A 12,042-nucleotide genomic window follows, 5' to 3' on the forward strand; every position below is an offset into this window, starting at 1 on the left:
GAAGAGAAGAGAGTGAAGTACAATGTGAACCTTGTAGTACACATTTCATACTTTTTTTTACATTGGGATCCTCCTATATTTTTTCTGAAGTAAAGAAAATTTCTCTCAAAAATGACAATCATTTCTCTTTGATGTTTGACCACTGCCACCAAAAACAGTCTTTCTATGCTAGCTGCCAATCTTCCTTATATTTATAATGAATTCAAGCTATTGATTGCATGAGCTTTTCAGAAGTGGTTCCAAATTATAAATCTGTCTTGGAGTAAGTAGCCAAGGCTTTTTATCCTGCTACACAGGATGATTGGCTTCTGATTTTGAAAGTGAACCTTCCTTTGGGTTAGAGGACTTATCCTGAGTTTGTTGCCCAAGCCATACAATTTATGTCACCTTGATGCTAAGATTGGAGAATCTGTCTCCTTATTTCCAAGAAGAAGCAACTTACCTGGATTACTACTCAAAGTTAACAACCCTTGACTTCTGAGACCCACAACTACAGTCACAAGAATGGTTAGAGAGGAATAAATTCTGTTGCCAGATTTAATCAGGAATTTCATACTCCTCCTTTCTACTCTTGTGAATACAAAGGAATCTTTCAGAATCTTGAAGATGTATCAACCTTTTCAAATAAGCCAATGCCTTGTCATTGAAATTGTAGTCAGTTTATGAAAAGGAGCTGTCCATGGTTGTTCCAGCAAATTAATAGTTTCTGTCCTTCCTCCCACCTCCACCCTCATATTGTTTCTTGGGAAAAGTTAGCAATTAAACCACTGTCTGGAGAACTCACAGAGAGTGAGAATATTTGGGAGAATAAAAGGAAACTATCTGTCAAGAAACCCCTCCTTTAATAAGTTAAAAATATTATGTCAGTGGCTCAAATCACTCAACACTGAATGGAAGTATGTATAGTTTGACACTGAGAATATGTATGCTTTCCAACTATCTTTATAATTCAATATCTATTAATTTTAATAGTTTCAGTGTTTCTGTTATCACCAATTTAAATGTATCTGTCTACAATCTTAATTCAATGTTCTTATCAGATTTAATTTTGTTTTTGTTTTTGTTTTTATTTTTCAGCTTTCTCCTTGTCTTTGGTTGCTTGATTTTGTCAGTGTTTTCTACCATCCCTGAGCACACAAAATTGGCTTCTAGTTGCCTCTTGATTCTGGTAAGTGAAACTTATGAACAGAAACCTACATAAAGTCTAAATACTGCCTAATTATAAATTTTATGTCTATGTTATTTAGAGTATATATCATTTTTTCTAAAAATTCTATCAGAGATGAAAAGGATAAATAATGGAGTGCATCAGTTTCAAAGTTTAGTGAAGATCAGGAAGAATTACCTACAAGTAGGATAGCTTTGAAAGTTACAAGCTATATAAAATATAACCATAGTTTTATGTACAGTGATCTTTTTCTATTCTACTCTGTATATTTAAGTGCATGTTTTACTTGTTGTTTACGTCCAGAATTTTAAAAAAAAAATTTATATAATGAATAATCATGGGTTGCAAATTAGGGGTTTAAAGTACATAATAAAGAACAGACAACACTAGAAAGCACTTTGGTGATTATATTTATACATCCTAATTAGCAAGTTATCAGAAAAGTACCATCCACTACATGGGATTTCTCTTTTCTTTTCCTCTGTCTCTCATCATATGGTATAACGGCAGGTACTCAACAACTCCAGTTTGGCAGCAGCTAAACGGAAATGAATGTGAATTGAATAGAGAATAAGAATGTGGCATCTGGTAGAAACATAGGTGGCTCTTTCATGTGCTATATCAACCAACAGCTTGCTTTGAGCGTTCCACTGCTGATGCAGTTGCCCTCATATGTAATCTGCAGTTTTCTCAGTTTCCATTAGACTGTCAAACTTTCTAAACATATGCAATTCCTTTTTTTAAAAAATTAGAAGAAAAGTTCCCCAAAGACATTTTGGTCTGAATTATTTTGTGTCATAGATATAGAGCTCTAAGGGATCCTTGGGGCTATGTAGTACAACTACCTGATTTTACAGATGAGGAGTCTGAGGGTAAAGTGACTTTCTCAAATACACACAAGAAGTAAGTAGCACAGCTGGGATTTAAACCCAGGCCTTTTACTCCAAATCTGGTATATTTTCAACTTGCATACTTAAGTCAATCAAGATTTTTTTAAGTGCTTACAACATTCTGGGCACTGGGACAGATGCTAGGTATATAAATATAAAAGATGAAACAGTACCTACCTGTAAGATGTTTACATTATTTTTTTATTTATTTTGTTACATTTTAAGTTCCAAGCTGTCTCCCTCCCTTTCTCCCCCTGCCCCACTAGAGAAAGGCACCATTTCACATAGATAGATAGGTAGATAGATAGATAGGTAAAAACCATACTATACATACTCCAATTTATCAGTTCTTTCTCTAAAGGTGGATAGCATCTTCCTTCATAGGTCCTTTGTAGTTGATTTGAATATTTATAATACTCAGAGTAGCTTAGTAATTTCATAGTTATTCTTCCTGTCACTGTATCCAACATTCTCTTGGTTCTGCTCATTGCATTCTTCATTATTTCAAGCAAGTCTTTCCATGTTTTTCTAAAATCAACTTGCCATCATTTCTACAGCATAGGAGTATTCCATCACAATCATATACCACAACTTATTCAGCCATTCCCCAATTGATGGGCATCCCCTCAATTTCCAAAGGTTCTAACATTCTAACATTCTAACAGACTTGTGCTTTCTAATACAACCCAAGTGACCTATTATAAGAACTATATCAAATAAAAATTTGAAATCTATTCTTTTCCACTTATTGTGATCTGTCTAATAGAGTACTTGGGGCCTAGAAGTGGCCATTCTTTTCTTAAACGACTATTCAAATGATCCACAAATGAAACCTTTCCATTAATTCCAACTCAGCTACATACCTATGAAGTGGTGGGCCAATGCATCACAAAAATAAAGATAAGTTACATGTATGAAATAGCATTTCATTTGAACAAAATGAGTTTCACTGCCTTGGATGTTCTGCAGAGGTAGAGAGTGAAAGAAGGTAATTAAGAATGTTATGTGCAGCACACTGCAGTGGAAAAAAGTACTAAATTTGCAAACCAAGGACCTCAGTTCCAATCCTGGCTCTGCCACTTGTACAACCTTGAAGTCACTTTACCTCTCTAGGCCTCAGTTTCCACATTTAGAAAATGAAGGAGTTACACTTGATAGCTGCTGTGGTGCCTTCTTGCTCCAAAGCTATTATCCCGTAAGCATTCTCCACGGCTATTTGACATTAGCAATGCACCTAATTAGTCATTCTGATGTATCTTGCAGAAATCAGCCATTCAGATGACCAGGAAACTGTTGTTCATCAAACTTAAAGCCTACTCAGGAACAGATTGTAAATATACCCAGTAACCCAAGAGACCAATAGGGCTCATTTAATATGTCAGCCATTGATAATGGACCACCAAACATTACGCTGAATTCCATGGCAATTATGAAGTCAGGTGCTGATTGCAATCATGAATTTTTTTAAAGCTATTGAAGAGGAAAGAGTTGACCGGTAGCAGTTCAGTAATTTGGTGTAAGTTTGAATACGGCAATTTGAGAAGTAGTCCTAAGTCCCTTGATGTTAAGAGCATTATGATTTATCACAAGATGAGTACATCTGTGTAAATGGGAGCACTGCTTTGAACAATGGTGGGCAGGCAGTGCTTGCAATGTAGTGTTCTCAGAAAGCTGTTGCTAAGTGCTTTCCTATGAGAGAGGAGATTTGTTAGTCATCTTCTTTTTATGCAAATTGTGATGAATTATCAAGTATCTCAGGGCACTCTACTCTTTGAAGAGAACATCATTGTTAATGTCAACTTAGAAATATGCCTAATGTGTTGCATGGCTAACTATGATTCAATCACTGATAAAAACTAAAAACAGTTTCCATAAGAACATAGTGTTTTAATTAGATAGCAAAAACTCAAATGTATCCATGGTTTGCCCATTTTTTTCCCTTTAACTGGAAATTAATGAACAAAAAATGTATACATACTAATTTTTTCAGCAGTTAATATTTGCATGTCACTTATACTAATTGTATAATTACTGTAGACTAGAGGGGAAAGAAATAGGAAATTCGAGCGTGCATAATGATTTATGGAGTATGTTGTTCATATTTTAATATAGAATATTTACCTAGTTAATCTCATTTTAAATTGAGTGTCTCTCCTGGGAATCATAAACAATCAAAACTTGAAAAGCAAAATCTTGACTTTTATTTCCATTACAAGTAGAGAATTAAATTGGAAAAAAAAATAAACCACAAATCATGATTTTCATTTTTTTTATAAGTAGATTTTTACCCTAGGCAGCATGAGGTAGTGGACAAAACCCTGGTTTGAGATCATATGACCTGGATTTAAATCTCAGCTCTGCTAATTACCTCCTTGTTAATCTCTTTGGACTCCCACTAATTAATGTAAACTCCCTGGAAAAAGAGACTCTCAATTGTTTCCTCGTTGTATCCTCAGGACCTAGCACAGGCCTGGCATATAGTAGACATTTAAATAGTTGTTAATTGATTGACTTCAGTTTCCTCATCTGGAGAACTACCATCAATGATCCCTAAGGTCCCCTCATTTTTTAAATCTTGTGTTTCTAAATAAACCTATTTTTTTGCAGTGCTGAAATATATTCTATGATTTATCTATAAATCTTCTTGAGCCATATTTTTATGCAAGTTAAACATGCACAAATCTGTAGAGTGGATCACATTGTAGCTGAAATCCTGACCATCAGACACATCTCCCAAGCTCACTTTCTTCCACATCGTCTCATTCACCTGGATATTTCTCTGACCTTTTTTTTTTTCTTTTTGGATGAGACCTGTGATTTATAGCTAAAGGCAGTTTCTTTTGAGTAACTGCTTCCACCAATAGAGCTGTGCAATTTACAGTATTAGAGAGTCACTTGGAGTAATTGAGAGATTAAATTACTTTTTCAACTCGTATTGGTTATTCACCACTTCTCTGGACCCAGTTTGCCCTTACCTTTTGCCCAATGACTTCGAATAGCCTAAATCTAACAGACTTTGCCAAATACTATAAATATCTCAACTTATCATCATATCCTACTCCTCCCACACAAAAAAAAAAAACCATTCCTCCTCTTATTCCTGACCACCTTATTTCTATTCTATTAAACCAAACCAGTCTATCAGTCAGACAAACACAAATTAGACAAAAAACATACCACATTCAATGACCATTTTCCACATTCCAAATCCTAGACTTGATGAGTGTTTGCTTATTTGATTTTAATTATATGGAACAAAAGAGGTGGAGTTTCATTCCTTACATAATAGTTTCATATTCTTTATAGGTTGGTGAAAGTGACTTCCTTAATGTATCAGCACATGGTCTTGCCTTATTATGTACAGACATGCAAGCTAATTGTGAAATTTTGATAATGTTAATCTGGAAAATATTAGAAATCATCTTTGAAAATAATGATTTTTACAGCAATCTTAAACCCATGGTCAAATTCTTCTAATTATGTGAGCTTTTCTCATATTCTAATCCAGCTAAATGGATTACACTGGCACACATTAAGTATGAGACATACGCTCTTTCTAACTACTTTCTATTTCCGGTGACTAATGAAACAGTTCTTGATGGGATTGATGACAGTTTTCATGGCTTTATCAACTGTTCTATCAAAGGTCTACATCTGTTGAGTAGAACATTGGGCTGACAGAGCTCCAATACTGACAGAGTTGATTATTGTGGCTTCCATCCAATGACTCAAAACTGTGAGCACAACATGACATGAAGTTGTGTATAGGAATTCCAAGGACAATGTGGAACTTAAGCTCCTTCCCTGCAGCTTATAGCCTCATGCCATATGCATTTCCTGGGGTTTGTTTCTCTCTTACTTAAAGTCGACCTTCCAAAAAAAAAGTACAATTGCTTTCACCCAAATCAGACTCTTCTGTCTGAGCTTTCTCTCCAGACATGATAATGTTTTGGTTACAAAATTTGCTACAAGTGTTGCTTACAACTCTTTTCATAAAAAGTTATTTACTCGGAATAAATAGTAAAGGCCCAGTTTATCAGAGTATATTAATCCTGGACTATCCACAAACTTGGTTCTGAGTACTTCAAATAATAATTGACAGGGACTGCTGCAAGGAAACAAGATCTATGTAACCTAGTAAATGAAGCAAAGCCATCATTTCTGCTATGTCTGATCACAATCTGCTTCCCTTGAGGTGAGTGAACACTTATAAAGAGCACTGTTAGGTCTCCACATTGAATTACTACAGGGAACTTTATATTTCTATAAGACTCTTATTTCAGGATACAAAATCTGTAACCTCTCTCCTGAAAGAAAGAGTCATTTGGAGTTCTGCTGATCCGTACCTGGGGAGCCAATTGCTTCCAATTATATTCATTTTAAGATATTAATTTTAGACCTTTAAATGTTTTTGCTACCAAATTGAGAAATAATACTTATCTATCTATGATAGGTATCATGAAAACTGTAGTACACTGGCCTGCCCAGGTCATTCTCCTCCTTTAAGTTTAGCACCTAGCTCACAATTTTCCTTCCCTCCCCAATTCTTGCCCTTATACTCAGGGACTTTAATATCCATATAGATACTCCTTCAACCTCCCTAATCTCCTCTTTCCTCAACCTCCTTAGGTCCCATTGACTTACTCTTCTTGTTTGTTTGTTTGTTTGTTTTGGCAATCAGGGTTAAGTGACTTGCCTGACAAAACACAGTTAGTAAGGGTCTGAGGCCAGATTTGAGCTCAGGTCCTCCTGACTCCAGGGCCAATGGTCTATCCACTGTACCACCTAGCTGCCCCATCCATGACTTACTCTTTTAATCAACTTTAGCCACACATGGGGATGGTCACATATTCAATCTTGTCATTACATGTGTTCCATGTCCCTAATTAAAAGTGCTGACATTTCCCTATCTGAACATAACCTCCTATCACTCTGCTTCTCCCTATGTTTCAACCCTCCTACACCTATTCTTTGCCTCATGGCTGGTAGAAGGTGATATCTGCCTCATGGCTCTTCCCATGTCAAGTAGAATAGAAGCCCCTTGAGGGCAGGGACTATTTCATTTCTGTCTTTGTGCAGTGAGTGGCATACAGTAGATGCTTACTAAATGCTTTTTCATTGGTTGACCAATGCAGTGTTGCGTAATGGCCTAGAAGTCGAGATCACTTGGATCCAGTGTTTGCTTCTGGTACATGCTAGGGCCATAAACATGAGCGAACCACTTAACCCTCATCTTGAGCAGCACTATGAGATTATGCTATATCTGAATTAGTGGAATTAAATCCACTACTCTAATTCCCTCTACCCCTGAGCATTTTCTTAAGCCATCACTCCTACTCTGACTTCACTTTCCTCTCTCTCCAACTTCAACCCAATATTTAGTCATTCCAACTTTACACTGACCTCTGTTCTTGAGTCCTTACACTTTTATTGTACTGTCATTCTTTTTTTTTTTTTTTGCCAAAACTCAGCCCTGGATTACCCCTACCTCCATCTCCTCCATTCTTGCTCATGAGTTACTAAACAAAGGTGGAAGAAATCTCACAGTCATACTCACTGGATATATTAGAAAATCGTGTTATCCAGCTGGGCCCTCACACTGCTATGAAACTAATTCATTTTCTTTAAACATAGATCTGATCATGAGGACCATCCCCCAACAGAGAGAAAGAGAGAGAGAAAGAGAGAGAGAGAGAATTCTAGTGACTTCTTATTGCCTCTTTAGTAAAATAAAAACTCCTCTTTTGGCTTTTAAAACCCTACACAACCTGGCTCCCACCTATCTTTCCAGCCAGCCTCATTGGGTGTTATTCCTCCTCCTCCTCCTCCTCCTCCTCCTCCTCCTCCTCATCCACTCTGTAATCCAGTCTATTTCTCACCCATGATAGTCCATTTCCTATCTCCGTATTGGCCAACCCTTATGCCTAGAATTCAGTCTTTCCTTATCTTCCCTGCTAAGGTGCACGTAGAATCCTTAGGGTCCTCTTCTTTTAAGATTCAGTTCCAGCACCATCTTCTACAGTAAAATTTTCCTATCCCCTCAACTGCTTGTATCCTACCTCCTAAAATGCCTTGTATTCAATTGCTTTATTGATATTTATATTTATTACCTTTCTATTTATGCTGTACAGATTTATTTATGTACTTTTCTATTAGACTATAAGCTTCCCGTGGATATATGTCATTTCATTCTTTGTGAGTGTATCCCCAATGCCTGACACATAGTAAGTGCTTAATAAATTTTGATTGATGGATCAATTGATAGGTGGAATAAGAAAGAATCATTAGTAGGGAAGCATTGGCCACATTCTCTCATTCATTTACCCATAGATGATCTCAGGGTTTTTATACAATCAAATATGAAGAGCCAGAAGGGACCTTAAGGACAAAGCAGTCCAACCCTCTCATTTTACAGATAAAAAATGACCCCCAAAGAGATGAAATGACCTGTTCAAGGGTACTCAAGTAGTGAGTGGCAGAGCCAGGATTCAAACCCAGATCCTTTGATGCCAGATCCTTATGCTGCCTCCTTTTGTTTTGTATTGTTTTTCATCCTACTAGCTGCATATAAGACTGAACTTTATTTTCCTCATCTATAAACAAAGGAATTGAATTAGATGTGCTTTCAAGTCCTTTCCAGCAAAATTCTATGGTTCTATATCCCATGATCTATTCTAGGAATAATGTAATTTCATTTTGCCATCCAATTCTATCTTTAGGGACAGGAGGAAATGAGAGTTAGTCATGATGTACCCAAGGCTATACAGTGATAAAGCTGCACATGAACAGGAGTGACCCTAAAGTTACAGTTATTCAGATTGCACTACAGTGTGGATGGACTGGCACTGATTGACTTGACTGAACTTAAAGACTGGAAAGAAAATAGACTCTTGGTTCTATACAAACCCAGATCAAGTCAAATGCGATATCCAGGCCACTGTTTTGGGTTTTTTTTTAATAAATTTGCTTCTGACTAGTGCCACCGATTCTTCTAATGCTCACGAGTCATAATTAAAGGGCAATCAATCAAAACTTGAAACTAGATTTTCCTGACTCTGTGTTGATTGATTGATTGATCGATCAGTGAGAGGCAATTCATAGATCTCCATAGAATCGCACGGTCCAGGCAAACTGTATTCTTGATATTTTTTGTATGTGACACCCCGTCTCTCATCCCTGTGTCTCTGCACAGACCTCATCTCCACTGCTTAGAATCCCTAGTTTCCTCCAAATTTCAACTCAAGTATCTTCTACATGAAGCATTTCATGATACCTCCAAATCTTATCACCTTGTATATATTTTGAATATACTAAGTATACATGTGTTGTCTCCTCCAATAAATTCAGAAATGCTTTGGTAGAGAGAGTTTTCTCACTGAGAATTCTTCATATTAGTGAAATCACAGGTCTAGCTTGTACATGCATACACACATACACGTCCTATCTGTCCATCCAGATATACCTATATCCATGCCTGTGGTTTCATCAGTAAAAGAAATTCCTGGTTTAGAGACTCCTTCCACTAATTCAGATATAGCATAATCTCATAGTGCTGCTCAAGATGAGGGTTAAGTGGTTTGCTCATGTTTATGGCCCTAGCATGTGCCAGAAGCAAACACTGGATCCAAGTGATCCTGACTTCCAGGCCATTATGCAACACTGCATTAATCAACCAATGAAAAAGCACTTAGTAAGCATCTACTGTATGCCACTCACTGCACAAAGACAGAAATGAAATAGTCCCTGCCCTCAAGGGGCTTCTATTCTACTTGACATGGGAAGAGCCCTTTTCTGACCCTTCCAATTGTTAGCACTCTTTCACTCTCAAAATCATGTAATATATATTGCGTATTTACTTATCTGTGTACATGCATTGCCTCCTCTGATGCAGAGCAAAACCCACCCATTCTTTCTCATACTGTCTTGCACTTGTCCATGTCCTCCTACAAGTTCAGCACATGGTCCATCCAATGCTCTAGAGGCCTTTCTTGCTTCCTTCTCACATTGTGAGAGTACCAGTGGAACACTCTGACTATCCACCTATCATCTTTCATTCTTGTCATGTGACCAGTCCATTTTCTCTTCCTGTCATGCAATTCCTTGGTGCTGTTTTTATCCACATTCTTTTTTTGAGTTTCTCATTACTCATATGTTGTAGGCTACTCATACCTACCATTCACTTTTTCATTGCCCTCTGTGTGATTCTCTTTACTAACTCCCTGGAGAGAGCTGTATTTCCCTGTATTGTTGCTATATAGCAACAATGATAGAATGTTGATAGTAAAAAGATGGGTCTTGCCTGCTTGAGAAACTTGGAGTGAGTAAAGGAGCCTTGAAATCCACAAACACAATCACAAAGCTTTTATTGAGCATGTGCTGTGTGCCAGGCATTGTGCTAGGTGGCAGGATATAGATACAAAAACTGAAACAATCCCTATTTGCTGTCCTTCCCCTGTTTAACTCTGGGCCTAATTTATTGTCCATATGTGTTGGCCAGATAAACAAACTGATGAAAAAAGCTCTGTAGGGTATTCATCAAAATGAATGTTCGAATCTGAGAAATGGACATTCTTCATCTACTTGATCTTTTCTGTGTAGAGAGATAGGACAAACTCCTTTGAGTAACTGACAGCCACTTCAAGAAGGATCTGAAGCATTCTGGTAATTAATGCAATAAACACAGTGTCATCTGTAAATGGGAGCCTCCAGATGCTGACCATGCCATTCACAGGGATTTATTTTGTATTACCCATTTAAAATGGTGTGCAACCCACCATCCACAGTTGGTGGTCAGGAAAACTATTACCAATCTGAGAGATGTGAAAAGGGTCTCATTATATCTTTTGGCTTAGGCAAAGTTGCCCTTTTATCAAAACCTCAAAACATTGCCATCATCTGACTAAGAACTGGTAAATTGTGGTTTGTTATATAGCTGTTTCAGAATACCTGGATAGTCAACACATTATAAACACAGCAAGAACTTATAATTTGCTTGTTGTGCATTATTCTTTTCAGTAGGTATCAAAGTAAATATGGCTGTTGTCTTGCTTTGCCCAATTGAGATGTTTTTGAAATTGTAGGCACATATCTAACACCCATTATTTTATCATATATTAAATACAATAATTGAACTTGTTATTAAAAGAACATATTTTGTCTTCTTTGTAAAGTAGATAACCTCTCCATAGTTCTTCTGTCTCATAAGTTTACATTCTTTTGTTTAGCTTAGTTTTTGATGCTCCCCAAACATTTTAGCATTTTCCAGCATAAAAGGAAGACTTGAAGACTTGGGAGACAGTTTTTCTTTTGTACTAATTGGATTCTGGGCTTAAAGAAGAAAGACATGTTATGCTCATTGGACTCTTTATAGAATCACAAAATCTAAAAATTCAAAGGAATCTGGGAAGTGATTGAATCCAATCCATGCCTAAAGAGGAATCCCCTCTAGAGTAACCCTGACATATCCAGAAGAGGGCTACCAGCATTGTGGGAGGACTGGAGACCAGTTGAAGAAAATGGGGTAGTTTGGCCTAAAGAAGAGAAAACAGGAAAAATGAAATCATTGTCTTCTAGCATCTGAAAGGTTATCATGTGAAAGAAAGATTAAATATGTTCTGCTTGGCACCAGAAAACAAAATTAGAATCGGAGGGTGGAAGTGGCAAAAAAAAAAAAAAATGATGTTAGATTTGATGTAAGGAAAAATTCATCCAGTCTGTTTGAGACTTCCAGTGATGGGGAGCTCACCACCATCTAAGCACCCTATTACTTTGGGATAACTCAGATTTTTAGGAAGATTTTCCACAGATCAAGTTTACTGAATAATAAACCCTAGCTATCTTATTCTCAAAATAGATTTACTGCATAATCCCAATCAGAAACTGATCAGGTCAACCATAATTGCAGTCTTATTGAATGATCCATGGAAACAACACACCCCTTCATAAGGGTAATTTTTTTTATATTTTGGAACAAATAATTTACTT

The 12,042-nt window shown here is 36.8% G+C and overlaps 1 protein-coding gene across 1 annotated transcript in view; it reads left to right on the forward strand.

Moving 5' to 3' along the window:
* KCNQ5 (potassium voltage-gated channel subfamily Q member 5) overlaps positions 1–12,042 on the forward strand; it is a 680,699-nt gene that overhangs the window by 451,933 nt on the left and 216,724 nt on the right. The window contains exon 2 of the mRNA XM_027852966.1: positions 1,078–1,168. Coding sequence (XP_027708767.1) covers positions 1,078–1,168 — 91 coding nt within the window. The remainder of the gene's footprint in view (positions 1–1,077; positions 1,169–12,042) is intronic.

The sequence above is a fragment of the Vombatus ursinus genome, unplaced genomic scaffold (genome assembly GCF_900497805.2).
Source record: "Vombatus ursinus unplaced genomic scaffold, bare-nosed wombat genome assembly UNPS02009835.1, whole genome shotgun sequence".
Classification (NCBI taxonomy): domain Eukaryota; kingdom Metazoa; phylum Chordata; class Mammalia; order Diprotodontia; family Vombatidae; genus Vombatus; species Vombatus ursinus.